The sequence below is a fragment of the Plecotus auritus genome (genome assembly GCF_963455305.1).
Source record: "Plecotus auritus genome assembly, chromosome: 4".
NCBI lineage: Eukaryota > Metazoa > Chordata > Mammalia > Chiroptera > Vespertilionidae > Plecotus > Plecotus auritus.
In genome coordinates this window covers 2,924,267-2,950,348 of record NC_137775.1, presented here as the reverse complement: position 1 = coordinate 2,950,348, position 26,082 = coordinate 2,924,267, and the positions used below count along the sequence as shown (strand labels likewise).

The window sequence follows — 26,082 nt, the reverse complement described above, 5'->3', positions numbered from 1 at the left end:
AATGTGCCGAGCTTCGTGCTGCTGGTGGTCTCTGGCCCAGGGTCCCAGGTCTGGGTAAAATCATACTGCCAGGACAATCATATTGCAGCGAGGCCTTCTGCCCAACCGAAAGGCAATGTGTGGGGGTGTTGAGTCGAGGAGTCGAGTCCTCAAAGCTGTGCAGGGGTGTCCCTAAGGATGACCTTGCTTCGAGAGGGCCATCGACATGAGAAGTTCCTTTTCTTGAGCCCCATCCAGCAGCTGTTTGAAACCAGCTGTAAATTGCCTGCTCACTGACAGGGAGCAGCTGTCTCCCTCCACACCACCTGGCCCCTGTCTTCCCTCTACTCTCACCTCAGGCAACCAAGCCTGCGGCTACTCAGAATACTGTCTGGGCGGCTTAATCAAAGCAGGTAAAGGTGATCCAAATCAAGTGTAGCAGCAGATTCCAAACGAGGGTGACCAGAGCTCTCTGTGTGGGGGAGAGTGGACCATGAAATGGCTCTCTACTGGGTATGAGAGTTGCTTTCTGGACCATCTATCTTCCTCTGTTATTATTGGCAATGACACCAAAGGTCAACAAGTCATTACAAACTCCTTGTAGGAGTCATACAGATAACATAATTGAATTAGACTGTCTTAATTAAGACCTACTGGTCTCTGCCTGGGATTTAGTCAACATGGGCTGAGTCAGAGGCCCTGGGGTGTGGTGGGGAGGCAGATAAATGGAATCAATATTGCAAGTTGGCCTCATCCTGCTCTTGGGATCCTATTGATCACAGCTCGAATGAAATGCTATATGAGACAAGTGGAATGGATTTGGTCCCAGTCTCTGGTGGCCCAACTAATCAGAGTGACCATGGAGTGGCATACTTATGTGAAAATTCATCACAAGTGAAGGTGGTGTAGCAAAAACGGATGGTTATTGTGTGAGAGAGTTTTCTTTAGGCCTCTTACCCTCTCCCGCATGTCCCTCTGACTTCCCTCCCACCTGGGCCGTCTCTCGGGGTTGTTGATGCATCGGATAACCTTAGGAAATGACAGCATGTTTATCCCCAGACATGGAGAAGGCTTGCTGACTGCTCGCTATAGAACTGGTGGATTCTTCAAGCTCAGTAAACGGACCCATGTTCAATGAAAACCCGCTACATACCCAGAATCCATCTGGGCATATCACATCACCCCTGTGGAATTTAGGGGCAAAGAAACTGGCATAAATATGATAATGCTTATGCAATTTGCTGTGTTATAAGTAATAAGTTCTTTATCTGACCCATGGTTCTTATATCTTCTGCCAGCACCCATGATACATTAGCAGGCAAACTTACTACTTTGTAAGTAGAGAAAAAAATCAGTTCTCAGACCCAACATGCTTATCTCTGGCTTGAACCATCCCCATACCTGATGTGCTAAAACTGAAGCTACTCATCTTAGAGTCTTTGATGCAAACAATAGAAATAGTTAACATATCAATGTGAAAATCAGGATCAAGTTCCTATCTTCTAGAACAGTGGTTGGCAAACTCATTAGTCAACAGAGCCAAATATCAACAGTACAACGATTGAAATTTCTTTTGAGAGCCAAATTTTTTAAACTTAAACTTCTTCTAACGCCACTTCTTCAAAATAGACTCGCCCAGGCCGTGGTATTTTGTGGAAGAGCCACACTCAAGGGACCAAAGAGCCGTATGTGGCTCGTAAGCCGCAGTTTGCCGACCACGGTTCTAGAACATACACCTATGGGTTCTCCTATGAGAACTTCAACCACTTAAAACAAAATTCCTCACTTCAGTTCCGGTGCCCCAGAGCAAAACACCTAAAGGGGAACCGTTATTATCCATCACCACCACCACTGGTTAGTGTGGAGAACAAATGTTCAGTATATGAGTGATTGCTATGCTCTAGTTTAGGGGGAGGGTGATTTGAAATAAGCCTGGATGAGGAGGGGCATGAATAAGGAGTACTACTAGCCATGGGCACCATGTATATATGTTTAATTCCTCATTTTCAGAAGTACCATCGATCAATCAATCAATCAATCAACCAGTCAACCAGCCAACCAATAAGCCTATTATCATGGGAGCAGAAAACAGCTAAAAGACCATTATTTATAAAGTTAGGTCTCTGCTAAAGGGGAGAGAAGGCAGGAAAAGTATGTCAGATCCAGGGAATTAAAGAGCTGACAAATATAAATTTATTTCCCATTATCAAAAATCCTACCAAAGCAAAGTATTTAGGGTTCAAAATTCACCTTCAGAAAGCTAACAAAATGACTCAAAGTGCTCATTGTATAGTTAACTGCATATGATTTGTCTATTAGCTATGACTTCTCACTGTTAGAAGCAAATGAAAACAACTTAGAGGATGGAATGACCTGTTGGAAGTAGAATGATAAGCGCCAACATCCAACCACTTCGGGGTTCTGTCCAGCCTTCCAGCTGAGCATCCCTGGGCCGGCTCAGTGCTCTAGATTTCTTGCTTTGTAACGTGAATGCTTAGCCCATACTGCTAAAACCTGGGGAGATTCACGCTGCTTCAGAAGGGAATTTCCTATCCACTGGCCCCCACGATTCCTTACAAAGAAAAACGCGTGGGTTCTGAGAACAAGCACAGACGTGAATTTGCTGGACGGCGCATCTCTGCCCGCTGGGAGCCGGAGGGGGGATAGCTGCTCTTCACAGGGCTCTGCGTCACCCTGAGTGAGTGACGCCGTGGCCCTGGGGCAGGCGGGAGACGTGCGGGCACAAAGACGCTGCTGGGCTGTGCTTGCCACCACGCCCAAACTGCCCCGAATTTCAAAACCGGCTCAAAATTACACCTGTCTTACAGACATGTGAAAGGAAGCCTTTAGAGCACTTGGGCAACCCCCAACACGGGTCCTTTGTGGTAGCACTGGGACTTTCTGTGGTTGCCAGTCCTGTCCTCAGGGTGGAGGAGGCCGCGAGCATCCATAAAGGGCTGTGGGAATGACATCAGAGCCCGGGGAACACTAAGAGCATGAAAACAAATCCATTCGCCCATTAAAGAAATGCCTCCGAATAATTCAAAGGAACCCCCCGCCCCCCCGCCCCCAATGACCCTCCCCTGAAGTTGCTGTGCAGGCTCCAGGCCTGCATGCTCCCCTTGACTTTGGCCTGTGGCTTCTTCAATCCATCACGCGGCAGCCTGAACTTAATCGAGATGATGGGATCGAGGAGAATCAGAGTGTTTAACTTTTAGCCTCAGTGATGTGATTATGAAGCTTTTAGGGATGTTGTAATCACTCTGCAGTCTGAGCATATGTTGCCCTGAGAGCACTCCACGGAGAAAGCTGCCTTCGGGGAACGGGAAGTTCAGGCCTCACAGAAGCCAACGCACATTTGCTGTGAAGTTAAAGCTAAAGGTGGACAAGAGACAATGCACCCGTCATTTATACTCCAAACGTCTTGCTTAGAGCAACGACTTTAAAATCCGGCTCATTCCAGATTTACAATAACGGAATGGCTCCCTCCCAGGGCTCGCATTAGAGAAGCGGCAGGGAGGAACGACAGTCGGTGGGAAATGAGAAAGTCATCGTCCTGTGCTGGCTCCATCCTCGCCCAGGAAAATGCGGCAGACGAAACTCTCGCCTACAATTAATGAATTATCTTCTCAGACGACACAGCGTTTTAACACACTTAGTACACCAGCCAAACCATAGCAGTCACTACCCCCGCTTATTCATTCTTCCAGCCACCTCAGCACTCACTGGGGTGCTGCTGGCTCGGGCCACAAAGGTAAAGGCAGTGAGGCCCCACCCCAAGGCCAGTGTCAGCAGAGCGTGGACTCTGCTAACGTGGTACCCCAACCGCAGACGCAGGAAGGGGTCCTGAGAAGACAAAAGGAGAGAAGACGAGGGGCTCCTCTCCTCTGATCCACAGTCACGGATTTGCGACATGGACATCTGGGGACCACGGCAGCGTACATCACTAAGTACAAGCACATCTCTTCCCTCAAGAAGGACGTGGGCACCAAAACCGGTGTGGCTCAGTGGATAGAGCGTCAGCCTGCGGACTGAAAGGTCCCGGGTTCGATTCCGGTCAAGGGCATGTACCTTGGTTGCGGGCACATCCCCAGTAGGGGGTGTGCAGGAGGCAGCTGATCGATGTTTCTCTCTCATCGATGTTTCTGACTATCTATCCCTCTTCCTTCCTCTCTGTAAAAAATCAATAAAATATATTTAAAAAAAAAAAAAAAAGAAGGACGTGGGCAATGAAACTCGCAGCATTAAAAGGGAACGAGAGGAAGTCTTGAAACGCTCGCCGGAAGATGACCCTGTCAGGACACTCTGACGTCCGCCAGCCTTGGAGGGACCAGGTTACCCCGATTAGATGAAGCCAGTGCGTGTGTCGGAATAGCCCCGAGGCCCACGCAGGAGGCCTGCAACAGACTCAAGACTGTGGAGTTGAGCTCCTGCCGGTTTCATTTGTTTTCCTATTTGAATTCACGTCCCACTTTCAGCCACAGGCCCTGCCACTCTCTCTGTCATTGTCTTAGAGGAGCCACATTCACCACGTCTGTCCCTTCACCTCTGATGACTGCGGGCACTGAAGTCCACGTCCTCTGCGAATGGGCCTTAGACCCCAACGCTCAGCTGTGTGGGCCTGCTGCTCTTCATCGAGTCAGGACAGACCAGGCGAGCACTGTCATCATGACTGTGTCAACCAAAGTCACCGAGTGAGATGGCATGTGGCCCGCTGCCAAAGATCTTCTAAAAATAAGTATGATCATGCCCCTTCCTGGCATGAAGACCAAGTGTTTCTCATTACTCACGGGGCAAAACCCGAGCTCTGCAGCCTGGCACAGGGTCACCCCCCTCCCTGCCCTTCACCCCGATCCCTCAACATTAGCTCCTCCACACGCCTGGGGCTCCATCAACCTGGGCAACTACCTCGAAAGGGACGCATGTCCTTGGCCGGTTTATCAACTCACCCACACACACAAGCATCCCGGATCACATGGGGGATCGCTGCCCGGCTTCCAGATGACCTCAGGAAAGGCCAGATCAAATGGCGTCCCTGTCACCACACGTCCTCTATCGCTCGTCCTTAGTTCATAATACGACACTTCAAAACCAGCTCCCGCCCTAACCGGTTTGGCTCAGTGGATAGAGCGTCAGCCTGCGGACTGAAGGGTCCCGGGTTCGATTCCGGTCAAGGGCATGTACCTTGGTTGCGGGCACATCCCCAGTAGGGGGTGTGCAGGAGGCAACTGATCGATGTTTCTCTCTCATCGATGTTTCTAGCTCTCTATCCCTCTCCCTTCCTCTCTGTAAAAATCAATAATAATAAAATAAAAAAAACCAGCTCCCAATGGAGGCAGGCTTCACGGGAACTGTGGTGGGCTGAACGGGACCACCGCCGCCAGATGTCCATGTCCTGATCCGAAGCTGGGGACCACGGCACAGAGGGCTTTTCAGGTGCCACTGAGGTCCCCTAGGGGCCCCTCATGTAATCACCCGTGTTCTTGTGGAGAGGCGGCAGAGGCTGCAGGGCGGGAGAGCCAGTGATGAGGCAGAGCGGTGGGCGGCCCGGGGCCGGGGGGGGGGGGGGCTGCGGAAGGGGAAGAGGATCGATGCTCCGCGGCAGCTCCCGGGAGGAACAGCCTGCTCACACCTGATTTCAGCCCCTTAAGCCCTCCTGGGACTGTGGCCTCCGGGGGTCAGAGGATAGCTTTGTGCTGTTTAAGCCACCAAACTTGTGGTAACTTGTCGTGGCAGCAACGGGAAACCAGAGCAGCCCCGGGGTCTCAGGGGCCAGCAGCACACTGGAAAGTTCGTTTTCCAGGGACCGCTGCTCTTATGGCCCAGCTGAAACCGCTCCAGGCACCGCCAATATTTGTCGCACACGATTTGTCACAAAAGTATAATCAGTTCTGCGTGTATTACAGCGGCCATGCATTTGCTCTAGCGTTAAAACTGCGTTTAGAACATTGGCTGTGTTTCTAAAATATGATATGGTTAACGTTGAAGATCTGAAAAACAGAAAATCACAATGAAAAAACATCCCACAACCCAAAGATAATAATTTTCGGTTATACCTCCCAATAGATTTCATATATAAGTGGCAATCAATGCAAGCTGGTTTTAAGCGAGGGTAACGAAGCTCTGATGTTAATACTTTTTAAAAACAACTTCTTAACCATTGAAGAATTCACACATATTCATCAGCCTCGGGGCATTAACATTATTCACCCTGTTGTTATCATTACTTAAGGACAAAAAGAAAAAAATGATGTCACCTCCAGAAACCTGACCTCAAATGGCACAGCCACCCTTACCAGCTTACCTTGCATTCTGTTTATAATAATTAAATTGGCTGCAGAAGTCAGAAGGGATTTTTCAGTCAATTTCCACACAAAGGAACGTGACAACCATGACTAGACCCAATAGAGAAGTTCCTTAGATCAGTGGTCAGCAAACTGCGGCTCGCGAGCCACATGCGGCTCGCGAGCCGTAGTTTCCCACTCTGTTGACTAATGAGTTTGCCGACCACTGCCTTAGATAATCAAGCCCCAAATAGAAATTATTTGAGACCCTTCCTCTCCCCACCCCCAAAATAGTGCTACAGTGTTCTGCAGTGTGCAGTGCTGGCCAGCGCACGAAAACATACGTGGGACCCAGCATACAGCTCTGGCGTCACACACTGAGACCATGTGGTGACTTCCTTGAAACTGAGCTGATGGGGGGAAAGATCAACACATCTGATGGAAACGCTGCATGCAGTGAGACACTGCATGTGCCACCCGCATACACTGAATGGACAGCAGAGAAAGGAGAAAGCTCTAGAGAGGACCGGGGTGAAGGAGAAATTCCCTTACCGACCACTGGCTGGGGCTTCACCGATTCCTAAATGAAAAGCGGAAGCACGCATCAGCTCCCCACCATGGGAACCGTATACCTACGTTCCCAATGCCCGCGCAGTGAACGCATGCAGGTCTCTCCAATACTGCCAACGCGGGCGTCCTCATTTGGCACCTTTAGGTGTCGTCACAGGTACCTCTCCAGGTCCAGTGGTGGCTGCCCACTGATGCCTGGTCCGCAGCCCCCACAGCAGCGCCCACAGGCCGCTGCCTGGGCGGCCCTTACATCCACCCCCTCAGTCTGAGGACACGCCAGGGGGCTGCCGAGGACCCTGAGCCCGAGTTCAAGGGCAGAGAGGAGACCTAGAGCATGAGTTCTTTTTCTGAAACCTTTCCTTCTCCAGGCAGTAAGCCTCCTTGAGCCTCTGGTCAGCCCAAAGCTCACCTCTCCCCAAAACTCGGGCATACGGAACAAGAGCTGCAGGCAGGACTGAGTCTCCTGGAAGCGCATGGGGCCCGGGCCCCGCACGGGTGGCTCTGACAGCTCCCTGTGGCGAGGGGCGCAGTGGCCCCTGGTCTGGGCAGTCACTCCACCCCCGTCACGACCTGGGATACACTTTCCGCCAGCAGTGGAGCTGGGGGAACTGGTGGCAATGGTGGCAAGCAGAGAAGAGCTCACCTCATCATTATCCGGACACCAGCTGCCCCGTGAGCTAGAGAGGGAAATGGGAAATGCCAGCTTCGGAGAAAATCGAGGAATGTAGGAAGAAAAAGTGAAGAGAAGGGGCGGGGGGTACAGGTGGATGCTAAACGGAGGCTCACCTCAGAAACACAAACAGCACACCCTTTCGGCCTGTGTGTCCAGGATCCTAACAGCACAGCGTGAGTTACGGATGTCTAACCCCGACCTTCCCAGGGTCTGGGAGACGGATCTGCTCTGAAGAATAAGCTTACCAAAGCACCAGGCAGTTACATGGGGCTTCCTCTCGGGTCATCGCATGTATGCACTGAGACTCCCAAACAGTTAATAACAGGAAGCGCTGGCACACTCATCAATCATGAAGACAAATAATGAAATATCGCAGCCGGAACACCAACATTACTTGGCTCCCTAATCAGTAATTTTTTTCCTAATTTGATGAGGGTGGGGTGGGGGTTCGGGAGATGGGTAAGGTTCTGTATATTGTACATAGTGATTTTTCTCTCTTCCAACATTAAGGAATCTAACATTATCATGGATGAGGAACCCTGTTCAAGTCTTACAAGTATATTGGATAAATCATAAAAAAAAACAACACACAAAATAAACAAAAAAAACCAAACCAACATTTGTTCATGGATATTCTCAACACAAGGCCAGGCACAGATGTTATGCAGATACCCAAGGCAACTGCACTGGCGTGGATCACTCAGTAGCTCCAACTACAGCGACACTGTCCTCGCATTTCGGGAAGAAACCATAAACAGAACCCTAAGCGTCATGTGCCACATATCACAGGAGACACGGATTATTTATGAAACATAAATAACTTTAGAGCTTTAGTACCATGAGTAAAAGCATACCTGTCAATGAAAGATAGCACCTTCTACAGAAATAAGAACAATTTTTTAAAAAATGTGGCCCTTGATTAGAGACGAGTTAGTGACCTATCAGACCCATGTCATCACCTGAGAAGAGCCATCTCCTACCCCACAACCCAGCCACTTCAGGGGCCGCCCATCTCCCACTTGAGAGAAAGCAGAGGCCACGAGTGGTTCCTGGGACTTCTGGGCACTGTTGGCACATGGGGGACACCCTGCAGCTGCCCATATGGCCACAGACAGCTCTCCTGAACACCACCCATTCATAATGGCCGCCGGTTCCCAGGGGCTCAATGGCTGACGCCTCATAAAAACCCACCCTCCTGACACTGCTTCCCTAGCCTGGCGCCAGCCTCCTTCTCTAGCCTTGGCCTCATCCCATGCCCTCCCCATTCCCTGGGCTCCTGGATCCTCTCTTCCCGCTCCTGCCTCCATCCAGCTTACTCCTCCCTGTTCTTAGGGACAGTCAAAGGTCCCGGGAAACAGGGGGCCGGGCTCAGCTGCCCTCTCCAGGGCTCCCCTGTGCAAACTTTCATGTTGGAACCTACTATTTCGGACGCAACCCTTTATTTTTCCCTACACTTTCTACACCAGGAGTGAGGACCTAACAAATAGTAGTTGCTAATTTCTTTTTTTTTTTAAATCTATTTATATTGATTTCAGAGAGAGAGAGGAGAGGGAAAGAGAGATAGAAACATCAACGATGAGAGAGAATCATGGATCAGCTGCCTGCGCATGCCCCCCACTGGGAATCGAGCCCACAACCTGGGCATGTGCCCTGACTGGGAATTGAACCGTGACCTCGACACTCAACCACTGAGCCACGAGGGCTGGGCAGTAGTTGCTAATTTCTTAGTTGATTCTAAAGAAGTTCATTGCTTCAGACCGCGGAATGGGTGAAAGGTGGGGCACGGGTGGAGAGACCTTAAAGAAAACGTCCTAGAAAGCTGGTCATTTGAAAGGGGTCTCCAGGGACGCACAGCAGTTTCTAGATCAGCCGTGGGCAAACTACGGCCCGAGGGCCGGATCCGGCTGTTCTATCCGGTTCTCTTGCTCTCCCCTCCGCTCCTTTACTTTGAATTTATATTAGTTCACACAAACACTCCATCCATGCTTTTGTCCCGGCCCTCCGGTCCAGTTTAAGAACCCATTGTGGCCCTCGAGTCAAAAAGTTTGCCCACCCCTGTTCTAGGTGCACTATAGACAGAAAAGGCCTCAAAGCTGAGAGAATCACACGAGCAAAAGAAGGGAGACGTGGGAAGGTATGCTGTGAAGGAGAGCTGTGAAGGTGTGGGTGTGTGTTCACACAGACATTTCTTTCTAATCACTCTACTGCCGTGGGGAGAAGCAGAATCCTTCCCCCGAACATGCGTTTCCCTGTCCAGCTACAGCACGCGCTCTTTGAGGGTGGTAGCCCTTCTGGTGAATAGCTTTGGAAAGTTACCAAATATTTCTCTGTATCTTTTATTTCTCCGTGACCTTCCCCACACCCAGTATATACACAGACACCATCCTTCCTGGCCCTCCACATAGCACCACCTGGCCCAATATCTTGGAAAGAAATGACACCGAAATCATGATTGAACTGAAATACCTATGAGTCCAGGAAGAACGTTTTCTGTTTAGTGAAAACAGTTGTTTGAATGACCTGGCGGAAGTCCTGGATAATGGGGACACACGGAACGGGGGGAAACAGACGCATTAATGCAATTCCTTTTAACCAAGATTCTCTCCTATCGGGTGAGGGACATAAGCCAGGGAGGCGAGCTGCAATATAAATCAGCCAAGTGTCACACAAATCTCTTTCTTCAATATCACAAACCTAAGTGAGAAACCATTCAGATTACTACAAAGGAACATTTAAAATGAGCTCATTAAATGCAAATTAAAACAGAAACACCGAATAAGCACTGGGCCTCAATTAAAGGCTGAAGAAACAGCAGGTAAGAAACAATTTTCACTGATCAAAGAACTCAAAGCGAACAGAGTGAAGTATTCTGCATCGAAACTGCTTTCATGCATATGAAGCATTTTGAAGTGAGGCGAATTTTCCCTCTTTGCATTTTTCAAAGACGCTTTGGAGGTAGAAATGGATTTGCGTACCTCACTACAAAGTACTTCCATTGTCTCCTTTCCAAGTGATGAAGCTATGAGGTTTCAAAAAAACATGCAGACTTCAAAAAGAGCCCTTAGAAATAGTGCCAAGATTGAAAAGGGCACGGGGTCGCTCTTTTGGAGCCTCTGGACTCAAAGGACTGAACATAATTATGCAAAATCTTCTATGCAAAAATGTAGTAGAATTTCTTGTGTGACACAAGTCTACTCGCCATAAGCAGAGGCTTTCGAGCCTACGACGGGCGCTTGGCTGTGGGTCACCCTTCCTGGAGATTCCTGAAATGGCAGGATGGGTAGCAGTACACAATATCTTCAACCAGAAGTATCAATTCTGAGAGCTGAAAGCTCACCACCTACAAGCTTGAAAACAAATATCTAGATTTGTGGGCAAACAGTGAAGGCAGAATGCCCATTCGCGATGGCAGGCATTCTGTGTGCGTGTGTGTGTGTACTCCCCCACTCATATATCCTGGCACCTGGAGCAGGACGGCACACAGTAGGTGTTCAATGGTTGGATCTGCTTTCATGAAAGTAATGTGTTATGAGAAGTGAGAGGTTTGCCTTCATGGATTCATCTCACAAATTAAAATACACTGTTCTTTCACCTATTCTAAGTGAAATAAAATAAAATTTATAGGACACAGCGGGGAATGGCAGTCCTATAAACACTGTAGGAGGTCAGGGCCTCCGAGGACAGCTGTGCAGCTGGGCGCTGCTTGAAGGCGTGGACCTGGGGGTGGGGAGGAGGTGTAAAGGGGAGAGGAGACCCAGTAGGTGCTCCGGAGGGGGGATGTCTTTCTGTAATCTTTCCGCCCAGAGGGGCAGGGCAGGTCTCTGCTACCTTGTGTGGTAGACAGGAGTGTAGAAGAGTGTGATTTACTTTAGGACAACCGGAAATACTTTGTAAAGTTCGAAATCTTACAAAGGCTTCACCCAGAAAACCTACCCAGACACTGTAATAAGGTTCTTACTTTACATATATGCTAACGTATGCAAATAAAATGATATAGACACAAACATTCCTGATGATAACAATTGTCTGTAAACTTACTGAAGGCTCATTTACTGGAGAGTATTTGCATAATTTATGTACATCCATAAAATGAAAGACTAGGCAGGAATTATCAGGGGGTAGATCTGTACATGCAGACATGTAAGTCTTCCAGGAGAGGTTAAGTTAAACAAGGTACAGAGGAGACGCTGTTCTAGTTGCTGTGTTATTTTAAATCAAAATCTTTTTAAAGAATAAGACGTTGAATTTGAAGTTCAATACTGGCAACACTGTTGTACACATATCCACACACTTTATTTTATTACTTTATTTTTTAAATAACGGTTTTGATTTATTTTTTATTGATGAAAGAGAGAAAGAAACATCGATAGGATGTCGCCCACAGAGCCCTCACTGGGAATCAGACCCGTCACCTTTTGGTGTATGAGATGATGCTCCAACTATTTGAGCCAAACTGGCCAGGGCGACCCATTCACTTTAATTAACCTGACACTGTACCACAAATATCACTATAAAACTGTTAAACACACTTTCTTAAAAGACCAAAAGAAATAAATTAAAATACTGAAATACAAAGAATTGCTATTTTTTTTAAAAAAAGGGTGAGATATATTTTTAATAGAGGCCAACCAACTGAATGGGAGAAGATATTTTCACACAACACCCACCTCCAATAAGGAGTTAATACCAACATATATAAAGAACTCATATAACTTAACAACAACAAAAATCTAAAATCCAGTTTAAAAAATGGGCAGAGGATCTAAACAGCCACTTCTCCCAGGAAGACATACCAAGGCCAGCAGAGATATGCAAAGATGCTCAACAGCACTAGCTATTAGGGACATGCAAATCAAAACCAGAATGAGATCCCCCTCACACCTGTTAGACCGCTATTACCAACAATTCAATTACAAGTGAGGGAGCGGTGGTGGAGAAGAGGGAATTCTCATTCACTGTTGATGAGAATGTTAACTGGTGCAGCCACCATGGAAAACAGCATGGAGGTTCCTAAAAAATTGAGAATAGAGTTACCGCATCACCCAGAATCCCTGAGTATCTCCCAGACATTTTGGAAAACATTTATTTGCAACGATATAGGCACCCCTATGTTCACGTCACTGCAGCATTATTCAAGGCGACCAAGACATGAAAACCAAGGTGTCCCTCAATAGATGATTGGATAAAGAAGACATGACCCCAAAACACAATGAAACACTAGCTAGCCTTCAGAAAAGATGAATTACTGCCCCTTACAACAACACGGATGGAGCATCAGAATATCACGCTAAGGGAAATAAATTAGAGAGAGAAAGTCAAGAACCATCTGATGTCACTCATAGGTGCGATATAAAACTGAAAATAGCAAATGAACAAACAAGGAATATAAACAAACCACATAGCCCTAACTGGTTTGGCTCAGTGGATAGAGCGTCAGCCTGCGGACTGAAGGGTCCCAGGTTCGATTCCGGTCAAGGGCATGTACCTTGGTTGCGGGCATGTCCCCAGTGGGAGGTGTGCAGGAGGCAGCTGATCGATGTTTCTCTCTCATCGATGTTTCTGGCTCTCTATCCCTCTCCCTTCCTCTCTGTGGGATATCAATAAAATATATTTTAAAAAAAATAAAAAATAAAAAAAATAAATAAATAAACAAACCTCATAGACACAGACAGTAGTATGGTGGTTACCGGTTGGAAAGGAGGGTAGGGGAAAGTAAAGGTTAAAGCGGGTCAAATAAAAAACATAGAGGTGCCAAAATGACATTTTCCCAAGTTGGATTTTCTTAAGGTTTTTCCATTCTGCTTCTATTATCTTGCAGTCCTTCTCCCTACTTCTCACAGTCATCATTTCTCAGACTTCACTTAAATTGTGTTTCTGCAGCTGTCTAGGTCAGGGCATTTAACTTATCAGGCATTATTCCAGTGAGAAATGTACGCGCTTTGAAACAGGCTCGGTGCCAAGGTAACTGTACTGGTTGAGAGGTAATAGCTGACTCCCGTTCTACCACGCAGCCCACTTCTTCTTTTTCCTCAAAAGTGAGCTAAGGCATAAGGAGAGCGGAAGGGTGCTATTTGCATGAAAGGAGGTGTAGCAATGGCAGAGAGCACAGCCATGATGAAATGGGCAAGTGCAGAGCAGCCCAGGTGTTTAAACAGAAAAAACAGCCCCGGGTGTGTAGTCATGTGCTTTTGGATCCGGCTCATCGCTGCGTGTAAACTGTAACGCCTGTCCTGGCTGCAAAGCTGTCACAGCAACGGGAGCCCCTCCCTCCAGGCCTCCGCTCCCCGGCTCCCATTCCCACGCACCTTCCCCACTCTCCAACGCAACCAGGCCCCACGGGCGGTGAGGACGTTTGTTGAAATGTGCCTGCCCACCGTCATAAGCCACGCCACCAGTTACAGAAATAATTTATTGCACATTGTCCTCCAGCTGGTTATGTGTAAGGTACTTTTCTCAGGATGGGACATACGTTTCATTACTTACGTTGTAATTGACACCATTACAAACTGGGATATGACAAAAACATCTTTTGGTTGTTAACCCTCATCCTCGAGGATATTTTTCTCATTGACTTTTAAAGAGAGAGGAAGGTGGGGGGAGACAAAGAGAGAGAAACATCAATGTGAGAGAGACACACCTCCTGGCCGCCTCCTGCGAGCGTCCCTGCAGGGATGGAGCCTGCGACCTAGGTAGCTGCTTCCCACCGCAGTCGAACTTGCAACCCTTCAGTCCGCAGGCCTATGCACCAACCACTGAGCAACTGGCCAGGGTATGAAAATAAACTTTTAGAAGTCCACTTTAAATCCTTCATGTCATTACCAGTTACAAATAACTGTCTGGTCATCAAATCCCAAGGTCATACTTTCTTCTTGTGTCTCTAAATAAAAAAACCAACCGAAAACTAAACAAAACTGCCTAGACAAATGTCATCCTAACAGTTATTTATGTAATCACTTATTAGATAGCTCATTTGGAATTAAGAGATGGTTTTTAGATCTTAAGTCCCTGTCTTTATCTATAGCTTTGTCATAAATTGGTTTCTTTTTAAATTAACCATGCACTGGATTGCGTTGAACTAAAAATCACACTACATCTGACTTCAGATGCATTAGATGAAATCAAAAGTGTTTCACAGCCCTGACTGCTGTGGCTCAGTGGACAGAGCGTAGGCCTGAGGACTGAAGGGTCCCGGGTTCGATTCCGGTCAAGGGCATGTGCCTTGGTTGCAGGCACATCCCCAGTGGGAGGTGTGCAGGAGGCAGCTGATTGATGCTTCTCTCTCATCGATGTTCTAACTCTCTCTTCCTCTCTGTAAAAAATCAATAAAATATATTTTTTTTAAAAAGTGTTTCACAAATGGCGCTTATTGGAAATAATCCCCAAATAAGCTCACCAAACTGGCACATATAGAGCAAGGCTCTGTCATAATAAACTCCCCTAATAATTCATGGCGGGCACGGGGACGCAGTGTGTTCTATGCACATCTCTGTGCATTTCCAGAGCTGCCCCCCCAAATCACGGCTGGCCGGACACCCCCTGCATTGGGGAACACGGCGCGCTAACAGGGTGGTGCTCACCCACAGGCTCAGCCCCTGCCACGCTCTCCCCTGGGAGGCCGCTGGGCTGAGTGCCTTTTCCTAAGGGGTACGTTAGGCTCGTTCACGATGCACAAAGTTTCAGTCCTTGCCATCATGGACTCCTCTCTAAGAGTCTTCCTTATTCCCTCACGCCAGGCCGCCAGTGAGAGACTCAAACTCGTGGGAACAACAAGTGTCAGTCCACCTGCGGGCATGCCTTGGCTCCCCGCCCTCAGCACAGGCTCCCTCCATCGGTGTAAAGGCCGGCGAGCTTCCCTGCCAGGCCCCCGACCGTGGACCAGACCCCGCGGTCCGCGTGCTGAGCTGGGGGGCAGCGGCCACGGCGCCCCGAGGGGCCTGGCAGGCGGCGCACCTGTCCTGGGGCCAATGGGCTGGCGTCACCTGGGGGGATGGGGAGGGGGCACAGGCGCGCGCCAGGTTCCCCCGCCGTGTTGTCACGGGGGGCAGCCTGTCCAACCAGGGGTGGGCGTGGGGCTGACAGCAGCACCCACAGTCTCCCGCAGCCCCGCGGGCACCCGGAGGCCGGCGGCGCGGGCTCCAGGGAGCGCGGACACCGCCGCGCTGCCGCTGACAGTTGGCACCTGAGGGCGGGAGGGGGGCAGCCTGGGATCCCCGTCCTCCGAGGACGGGCGCGGCGCCACAGCTGGGCGCGGGGCGGCGCAGAGAGGCTGTACCTGACAGGCACCACGTACCGATCATGGTCACTGGGCAGGTGCACACTGCTGGACGAGAGGGGGCCTCTGCGCGCTCGGGCGCCCGCCCGCGCCTCCCTCAGGCGGAGCGCTCCAGGGTTAAGAACGCCCGGACTCCCCGCCCCGGCGCCCGGCCGTCGGTGTACGCACGCGCAGACCGTGAGCAGCCCACGGCCTTCTGGGAGTCGTAGTTTTAGCGCACAGTTTCTCCGCACGCGGCCCGCCGCCTGCGGTCGGCCGCACTTCCGGGTTAAGTCCCAGGAAACGTACGTCACGGGGGGTGGAGCCATTTACCGCAGTGTTGACGCGTCGCTTAGCAACAGGAGGCTAAGCTTTGGAAGCTCGTTGCAGCACCGGCCAAGGTCCTGCGCTCTTCCCGCCCCTCCCCTCCCCTCAACTCCCTTCACCTGGGAGCTGCCAAACATCTCAATCAACTTGGGCACTAGCAAGGGTTAAATTTCTACCATTAGCGCGCCTTTTTACATTTCCCCCGACCTCATCCTCACTTCCGTAAAACCCGCTTGATTTTTTTACTACACGTTTTATGAGAACAAGACATTTTCTAGGAAGATGGTGGCAGAAAAAGAGACCCTGAGCGCAAACAAATGCCCAGACAAGATGCCGAAGCGGAGGACCAAGTTGCAGGCGCAGCAGCCGCTCCTGGCACAGCAGCCTCACTCCCTGGTTTCTGAGGGCTTCACAGTCAAAGCCATGATGAAAAACTCAGTCGTAAGTGACCCTCCTGAACTAAATGCCCTCACTCCGATTCCGCGACTCCAGGTTACAGCGCCCGCTGGGTTCTGAGCCCATGTCCTGGGTGGTCTTGGCCCAAAAGGGCAATTACTCGGCCAGTGGCAGATGGTACCCAACGGTGTGGAGGTCCAGGCTAGGTTATCAGAAAGGGTCTTGAGCAAGTGGTATATTATGTGCATTTATAAGCACATCCCTAATAACTTAAGGTCTCTAGGACACCCAAATTATTCCTAAGCTGTTTATGAAGGAACAAGACCCCCTTTAATTTACTGTTCTCTAAAGTAGCCCCACTAGGCAAAAGGCGTATTGCAAGCCGGTGAGTTCTTAGAAATATTTTTTATTAGCTTTTTTCTCTTTATTATTATTATTTTTTTAGTTCTTAGAAATCTTAAATTCTCTTTCAAATTTAAAAAGGGCTTATGAGCTGGAATCATAAACTCATTAAATAACCTACGATCAGAAATCTCATCAATTCAACCTAGGAAATGTCAGAATTATCCTAGCATTTTATTCTCACAACACTCTTTCTTACAAAATGCTTATCAGCCTGTTAGAATATTGAAAGGCAACTGAATATGTGTATTTCCAGACACCTTTTAAATGACAAATTTTTAAAAATTCAAGCTTCAGTTCAAGTATCTCTGGCTACTAATACAACTCATATCTCATTTTTTTATTTGAGGTAGTTGAAATAGTTTTAATACTGTTGAATGGGGGGGGGAAACAAGTGATTTAGCTACATGCATAATAGGTTTTTTGTTTGTTTTTTAAAGCCTTCTTATGTGAACGGCTTTAAATTAGGTTACCACTGAGCGAGCACCTGTCTGGGAGTGAATATTAAATAATAAATGCAGCTTTCAAATTGTATAATTTACACTCTGGGAGGATCTGACTTATCGCATAGCAACTCATTAAGTTAAGTGAATGGTATTGCTTTCCAGTGTCACATTATTTGTTTTCCATAAATGTTGCAAAACTGATACCTATTCTGAAACCACATTCTTAATGAAAACATGAATGATAGAATACCTCTAGGCCCCCCAGGCCAGATTTCCACGTTGCTACACAGATGACATTCATTGGAATGTGGGTCAGTTGATTTACAATAGTTAAAAATCATTGAAAATAGACGAAAACTCCCGCTAGTTGTAGCTTCAGTCCTTTGGTGTGTATTTCATGTGAATTTATCTGATCGGCAAATACCAAACACCATCACTGTTCAAGCTCATGATTATAATCTTGGTGATTTTTCAATGTTATATTTTTTCACAGACCTAAAAAATATTGGTCAGATTCTTTCTCTGTTGTTCTAAACTCACGTTCATAATCATGTTTATTTTTTAAAAGGCTTTACACTAAAGTCATAGTTCTGGAAAATCAAATATTTCAGTATTGCCAAATGTAATAAGTGTGCTTAAAAGACTCAAAAAGAAAAAAGAAAAACTTGATTATGAAGCAGCCTTCTTTATAAGCAACTTAGTTGACAGAAATTATCCTGTTTTCATATTTTTAAAAGAAAATCTCTTTGTTTAATATGTGTTTTTCTGCTGGGATCTCCAGAACATGATGGGTAATTGTTTCACTGGATTTAGTGGAAATCGTAACTATTGGATGCAAACATTATTCAGCCATTCACTTATCCTTTAATCAACGCGTCCTTTTCAAGTGAAGCTAATAAGTTGTTACACACAGTTCTGGGAATTTAGGATCAGCAAGACAAAGCCCCTGTACTTACCACTCCAAGGAAAACCACCACCAACAGCAATAATAAGGTCGTGATCAAAGAAAGACAGACAACCCTGTTCATACAAAACAACGTCAGTGGTATAGGAAATAGTATTTTTTCATTTTCAGTATTTACATGTCAACGTTTCTGTTTCCAACAGTATAGACCTTTTATCATTATCAAGTCAAAACGCCCCTCTTTTCTTGCGGTTTCTCTTTATTCTGAAAATAATAGGCCTGTGTCCAGCCTGATTACACGTCCTTGTTCCTAAAGCCCACTCCCACCCCATTCTCCTGGTTAGGGCTTGCCTTCCGCTCCTCACGCCCAGCACGTGGCTGACTGACTGTCACATCCCAGTGCTCTCCCAACACACACACACAGGCCTCTGCCGGGAGCTCGGGGCGCCTCCTGTGGACTCACCGGATCCCGTGCTCCCGTGATGGAAGCACACGCACCTGACCGTAAGCACATTTGATCAGCTGGGCTGTGCAAGCAGGCATCCCTATTTAAAGTCCAAGTTTAAATGCGAAGACACAAACTTATTTACAAAATAATAATACGTGCAGAGGTAAATGTTTTCAATCCCAGTGTCCAGTGTTGCTCTTCAATAGCAAGTAGTTCCCAGACTTCCCTGAAGTGGTCGCTGCGTTCTACATAGAAACAAGCAATGACCGCCGTCCCACAGCAGAAAACACTCCCACTCGTCTTGGGACGATGGTTGCCTGAGAAGAGTGATAGGACATTCAGGGGGCGAAGCTTTTAGAGTCCTTTTCCCGGTAAAGGCCTTGTTTGTGGTGTGACAGCGGACTCAGAAACCAGCAGCTAGCGGAGCGTGTACTGGCTCCCTCTCAGCGGACAGGGAATGAATGCTGCGCTGGCTAATCTACCCATGACAAAGCAAGTTAGGGTGCGGGCCCCAGGTCCTGATACAGAACTTCACTGCAATTGGAGCTTTATATGACTGTTTTCCAATATACTATTAATGTTCTATGCTCAAAGCTCAGTGGAATGGGGAAAATATTTATTACTAGTTTACTTACATAGTGACTTTTCTACTTACAATCATATTCATTCAACACACAGTCGTGCTGGTCAGTATTGATGAGCGATGTGTTAAGGTACTGACGGGGCTGTTGTTAACAGAGACCGAATGATGACAGCTTGACTGGGGTGGAAGTTGCTTCTCTCCCATACGCAAGTCCAAGCCCGTACGCCGTCCAGGGAGGCTGGGCCCGCCTTCTGCACGAGATAGGTCCAGGGACATGGGCCTCTTCTTGCTGCATATCCTGTGGGATGACGCCCCGGGTCAGGGCAGGCTCACCACCACCAGGGCCAAGTCCCTGCCCTGGGGGAGGAGGCCAGAGGAAGCAGAGAACTTCCTGTACGGCATGACCCACCACCGTACCGCGGCGCACTCACATTCCACCGGACAGGATTTATTCAGGCCTGTCTTGTTTTTGAAAAAGCCAATGAAAGTTAGATCCTTACAGCCACTCTTGCCCCCCGCCCCTCAACCCACCTGTCCCCCCCCCCACCCCAAGTCATGAAAAAGGCCTAAGAAAGGTCTCCAGTCCCCAAAGAGCATAATCTCCAACAGCTATGTCCCGCAGGGAGGAGGGGGAGGAGCCGCCTGCAAGAGGAGACAGGCAGGAAAGGAGAGCCAGCGCTTCCCTGGACGGGGAAGGGGAGTGGCAGAAGGTGCACTGGCCACTCCCGCTCACGTCCATTGCCAAACCTTCATCCCATGGCCTCTGCTCTGGGTGCAGCTGAAGCCTTGGCTGCTTTATGGCTGGAGTGAGGGAAACTGGGGCATGCAGATAGGTGTCCTCCACGGAGACTGCCTGTTTCTGGCGAAGAAGAGGAGATAGACCAGGACAATAATCACCGCACAAGTAAACACGCACCTGCAGACTCTCAGTGCAGTGCAAGTGGTCCTGTGGAGGGGCCAGGGCACTCGCCTGCCTGATGGAGGCCCTGGCCACCTTCTGTGGAGGTTTTCACAGAAGCCCCCACACTGGTTGCTGGACTCCATCCACCCCGGTTGGCCGCCTTCACCAGCTGTCCCCGCCTTCACCAGCTGTCCCGTCCTTCATCAGCTGTCCCCACCTTCATCAGCTGTCCCCGCCTTCATCAGCTGTCCCCACCTTCATCAGCTGTCCCCACCTTCATCAGCTGTCCGGTCCTTCATCAGTGCTCCTCCCGCTCTGAGCGCTTGCTTTGCGGCCCCTCTGTTCTTACGGAAGCCACAGTCCTGGTGGCCCCGCAGGACCCGCTCTGACCTAACCCTGTTCTTGGGCTCTAACCGCGTCTCCGCTCTTCTCAGGTGCTTCTGCCAAGCGGGACTGTAACTCCTCGTAGTTGTGGTTTTGCGGATGTTGCTGCGTTTGCTCTCCCTACATATCTGCACACGGCAGTCGCTCGGTCATTGGGTGACAAATATGTTCTGGTCACGGGGCCAAGCACTGTTTCGGGTGCTGGCATCTGGCCATCTCGAAGGGGCAGGACGCATGCCATCATGGAGCTTGTGTTTTTGCTGCCAGCTGCTTCAATCCACACCACCCCCACCCCCTTTGCCAACCAAGACGAAAACTTGCCCTTCGTTCCCTGCATTCTCTGTGTATTGGAGTGATTTCTGCGTGTGTTTGATCTCCTCGTGGGATCCCCTGTGCGGGCAGAACCCGTGTCTAACTCATTTCTATCCTCCCAGCCAGCACCTAACAGCGCACTCAAATGTGTGATGAGTGAAGGAAGGCAGTTCTACCCTTTCTTCTCATCTCATTGCTTCCCTCCTTTCTGTTGCTCTAATTGTCCTCTGTCTCTAGTTTGGATTTTTCATAACCACCCTCCTCCGCTCTAGGAGCCCGAAGATCCCTCTAAACGCAGCCCGATCATGACATGGCTCATCTCCAACCCTTGGTGGCTCCTCATCTCATGCAGAGTAAAAGCTGAAGTTCTTACCCTCCTGTGAGGCCCTAATGTAGCTGCCGTATCGTCTTTATCCATCAATCTCAGGACTTTCTCCCTCGCTCATTCTGTTCCACCCGCAATGGACCCCTTGCAGTTCCCGGAACCCACCAGTTTGCATGGCTGCCTCAGCATCTTTGCCCCTCCCCTTGCCGCCCCCCCCCTCCCCCGCTCCCCCGTTCCCTCTGCCTGAAATGCATTTCCCCTACATATTACCATCGTTTGATCCTTTCATTTTGTCCAAAAACTAACTTCTTAGTGAAAACTTCCCTGACTATTTAAACTTTCAACTCCTTAATCACCCCCTGCATCCAGCACACCTCTCTGCTCTCCGTTTTGCATTTTCTCATAAATACTTCTCACCCTTTAGTATTAACTGAGTGCCCCTCACGTCTTCTCCCACTGCAGGGTAAGCTCCTCGGGGGCAGGGGATTGTCACTGTGTAGTCACTGCTGGATCTCCAGCTCTAGAAAAGTTCCCAGCACATAGTAGGTACTTTTTGTTTTTGGGCAAATGAATTAATAAATGACAGTGTTTTATCCTATAATGAGACAATCATCTTTGAATTAGCAGCTTCAAGAAAGTGCTAATGGTGTTATGCAAATATGAAATATAGGAATTAGATTAATTTAAAATGTTGTATGCCATATTTTAATTAGCTTATGATGAAGGTTATATGTGCTCATTGTAAAACGTTAAGATGGTTTGGCTTAGCAAAGCTTTCTCTAAGATTATGGGAAAAGGTTTAGGCTTTTTCCCATAGTTATTTCGGCTTTTTTAGGCTTTTCCCCCATTTGTTATTTTAAAATTTTGCTTTAGTTTTTCTCCAGTTGGCCAGAGGGTTATTAGATGACTCTTTATAAGTAATTACACTAAGTTATATCAAATATCTATTTGCTTTGAATACTCCATCATTGCTCTATGTGTATTTATGATAGCAGCTTTATATATGCTTTATTTTAATATATCAGAAGACCAGTCATCTATCCATGTGGCTTTCCAACCAATCCTATGAGGAGGCAGGCAGACTGCTTTTTCCCCACTTCGCATATAAATCTAAGACAATTTAAGTTTTTGCTGTTGTGATTTGGGGACACATTAAATGGCAGAGCAAGAAATGGAACCTCTTTTTCTAGATTTTTTCTGACTCAGACAAGTCTTCTCTTGATACTTCATTATAAACTTTGGTTGATGTGTAACCCTATATAATAAAAGGGTAATATGCAAATTGACCAAACGGCAGAACTACCAGAATTCCTGTGGCCTCCATTGGGCGCGGGCCTGCTGGACCCCACCAGTGCACAAATTCATGCACCGGGCCTCTAGTACGTAAATAGAAAACACACAGTGTATGTGTATCAGTCGATAAACATAAAACCAAACACACTGGTTTAGCCAGCACCCAGATCAACAGGCATCACCAAGCCCAGAGCCCCTCAGGCCTGTCCGGTCACTGCCAGATCCTCCTCAAGCCCTGACCTCTGTCAACGGATTTGTGCTTATGTACACGGAATCACAAAACACGTCATCGTTTGGTGTCTGGCTCTGAGTCACCACTGTATTTGTGAGATTCTCACAAATGTATCTGCATGTGACTGTGGATCACACTCATCACTGGACAGTATTTTCATCTGTGAAGATTCCAATTATCCGTCTCTCTGTTGATGCGCCTTTGTGTGAATTTGAGGTTAGGACTGCTACAAAGTACTGCTACTAAGGAAATTCTAGTACATTTTTAGAGAACATATGCATGAATGTCCAAGGGTATATCTCTGGGAATTGCTGGGTCCCTGGGTATGCATTTGTTAGCTTTTAGTAACTGCATCAAAAGTGCTTCCAAACTGAATTTTTAAACTTAATCTCTGCCAGCTCCGAGAGAGGGCCATTTGCTTTGTAGTCTCACCAATAATTGGCGTTTTCTTTATTTTGCATTTTAGAAATTCTAGTGGGTGCGTAATGTTATCTCATTGTGGATTTGTTACTTGTGTTATTGTGACCAGTGAAGTTTAAAACTTTTTTAATATCTTTATTTGCCATTCGATTGGCCTCTTTTTTGAAAGGTCTTTTCAAGACTTTCGTCTGTTTCTTTCTTGGCTTGACTTGTCTTACTTGTAACGCTTTTACCTTTTCACACTCTGTTCTCAATGACCTAAGGCATTTATATCGCAAGTCTAGCTCCCCACGCTGAGAGTTTACTTTCCGTTCTCTAACAGTGACTTTTATCCATCTCTCTTTAAATTATAAAAAGAAAAAAAGTATCTTTTGTGAGAAAAATGATCTCAAACATTTTATTTGTTCCTAGACCAATTTTAATTGACTTCCAATCCTATCTAATAAAAGAGTAATATGCAAATTGACCATCACTCCAACACACAAGATGGCCGCCCCCATGTGGTCAAAGTAGGCCGCCCCCATGTGGACACAAGATGGCCACCACAAGATGGCCGGCAGGAGAGGGCAGTTGTGGGCAATCAGGCCAGCAGGGGAGGGCAGTTGGGAGGGACCAGGCCTGCAGGGGAGGGCAGTCGGGGAGGACCAGGCCTGCAGGGGAGGGCAGTTGGGGGCAACCAGGCCTGCATGGGGGAGCAGTTGGGGGGAACCAGGCCAGCAGGGGAGAGCAGTTAGGGGCGACCAGGCTGGCAGGGGAGGGCAGTTGGGGGTGACCAGGCCTGCAGGGGAGGACAGTTAGGGGTGACCAGGCTGGCAGGAGAGGGCAGTTAGGGGTGACCAGGCCAGCAGGGGAGGGCAGTTAGGGGCAATTGGGCTGGCAGGGGAGTGGTTAGGGGGTGATCAGGCTGGAAGGCAGAAGCAGTTAGGGGCAATCAGGCAGGCAGGCAGGCAGGCAGGCGAGTGGTTGGGAGCCAGCAATCCTGGATTGTGAGAGGGATGTCCGACTGCCCATTTAGGCCCGATCCTGGTAGGATCGGGCCTAAATGGGCAGTTGGACATCTCTTGAGGGGTCCCAGATTGGAGAGGGTGCAGGCTGGGCTGAGGGACACACCTTCCCCCATGCACGAATTTCATGCACCGGGCCTCTAGTAACATATAAAGACACAGGCTTTGAAAAGAAACTTGAGTGATCAGAAAGAAAACAGACAGTGGAACAAGGAAGTACAATGTAAGTAAGGCAGGAAGCCTGCGCGGAGAGGAGAGTCGGTTTTGCCGTTCTCAAAGGCCAGTATGTCTGTTGATTGAGGTTCAGATTTCTTTCTAGTTTCTTGGCTTCTGTTGCTAAAAGGTGACTATTATGCACATCTCCTTCTCACCAAAGACGCAGCCCATCAATCCCATGGGGAGCTCAGGCCGTCCCTGCGCCCAATTCTCAGAGAAAAATCCTCAGAGCAAGTGATGCAGCAGCATTTTATTTTATTTTTAATCTCTACTGTTGGAAGTATTACATAGGTCCCCTTTCCTCCCATGGACCCTTTCTAGCCTGCCCCTGCCCCTGCCCCAGGCCTCCTCCACCCCATTGTCTGTGTCCAGGGGTCATGCACATATGCATACAAGTTCTCGGCTTCAGCAGGTTCGCCATTAACATCCATGGCTTTACGGTCAGCGTGGATTCCTTCTAACGCCGACTCGAAAGGAGATGGATTCCAGCTGGCGCCGTCCATGCGGTTGCATGTCTCCCCGTGTCCGCGTGGGCTTCCTGACACGCCCAGGCATGTGCTCCTTGGCGGAAGGGCTGTCTCCACTGGCCCCGTCTTCGGGAGTGGGGTGAGCGGGGGTGAGTGGGCCTGTGCGAGGGAGCGTCCTGCCCAGGGTGGTGCTGCCTGGTCCCCTGAGCTGCCAGGGCAGGCTCCAGCCGGCCACCTGCCACCTCCGCCTGCGCCCTCCGACCCTCCGACCCTCACCTGGACAGAGCAGGTTGGCAATGAGCTCCTTTCCTTGTTTTTCTTCATCTTAAATGGATGTATTTTAACACAGCCCCTTGAAATACCACCTCTGGAGCAGAATGGGTGGGTTAGAGAGTGGAAGGCTCTGGAGACTCTGATGAAGGTCTCACTTACTCGGCCCCCTGCAGGGCCTGGCTGCTCTTCTCCCTCCTGCAGCCCAGCCCTGGGGGCGGGGGGAAGGGGTCCCAGTTCACAGGTCTCACCTGCCACCCCCTCACCTGCCACGGGATGAGAGGATTGTTGTAGCTCAGTTCCTCCGAAACCCGTTCACTACACATGTTAGAAATGGTTGGGAACAGCCAAGGCGGTGGGTCTCAGCTTGCAAATTGGAGTCACCCGGGGAGCTTAAAACTTCTGACTCCTGGGCCCCACCCTCCAAGATTCTGACTTCATTGTCCTGGGGCTGGTTTAATTGGTGATTAGTAGGGATTCAGGACAGTTGAGGACAGAGTATTTTGGAAAGATCTCGAAAAACTACTTGCCAGATAACTACTTGATTTTTCCAGAAAGAGAGAGAGAGAGAGCAGTGTTCTGCTGTGCACTGATTTGTGTTACTCTTTGGTATTATAATTACACCTAATACTCAGATATTTGAGAGGAGTTTTTAACCAATGTAACATAATTTTAATTAATATAACTTGGTAATATGTTTAGAAACCGATGAGGGTAATTTCTCCTGTTGGTTCCTATCCAGAACATTGATTTTACATTTTAACTTTTTATCAGTTTAACCTTCCAGGTGACCTTTTAATAATATGCAAAAGTGAAATATTCCTTTGAAATTGCAATGGGCATGTACCTCACTTAGAAAAAAAATTCTCCTGGTTTTACTGTCTTCACTTGTAGTAACACACTTTATCACTTCGTGTTTATTCTGTGCATCTATTTTAATAAGTGCTTTTATATTTATTTTATATCCAGCTTCCTCATTAACTCTCTTTTAAATC

At 48.3% G+C, this 26,082-nt stretch overlaps 2 protein-coding genes and 1 long non-coding RNA gene across 13 annotated transcripts in view; 1 reads left to right on the top strand and 2 right to left on the bottom strand.

Moving 5' to 3' along the window:
* PRKN (parkin RBR E3 ubiquitin protein ligase) overlaps positions 1-15,965 on the bottom strand; it is a 638,297-nt gene extending 622,332 nt beyond the window's left edge. For 7 of the 10 annotated variants that reach the window (XR_013960335.1, XM_080663613.1, XM_080663611.1 and 4 more), the window contains exon 1: positions 15,797-15,942. Coding sequence is in view for 8 of the 10 variants with exons in the window: in XM_080663613.1 (XP_080519739.1) it covers positions 15,797-15,803 (7 nt within the window). In the remaining 2 variants the exon portion in view is untranslated. Of the gene's footprint in view, positions 1-15,796 lie in introns of all 10 variants that reach the window. The other 3 variants (XR_013960334.1, XM_080663608.1, XM_080663610.1) reach the window with 1 other exon arrangement.
* Positions 15,966-16,090: 125 nt separating this feature from the next.
* The window catches only part of PACRG (parkin coregulated), a 346,093-nt gene continuing 336,101 nt past the window's right edge, over positions 16,091-26,082 (top strand). Inside the window, exon 1 of one of the 2 annotated variants that reach the window (XM_080666363.1) lies at positions 16,091-16,525. In XM_080666363.1, the coding sequence (XP_080522489.1) occupies positions 16,367-16,525 (159 nt within the window). In that variant the 5' untranslated portion in view covers positions 16,091-16,366. The remainder of the gene's footprint in view (positions 16,526-26,082) is intronic. The other variant, XM_080666364.1, reaches the window with a different exon arrangement.
* LOC308246210 lies at positions 17,209-20,706 on the bottom strand. Its single transcript, XR_013960373.1, has 3 exons — positions 20,180-20,706; positions 19,336-19,561; positions 17,209-18,997 (listed from the first exon to the last, which is right to left on the bottom strand). It is a non-coding gene; the product is annotated as an uncharacterized lncRNA (long non-coding RNA).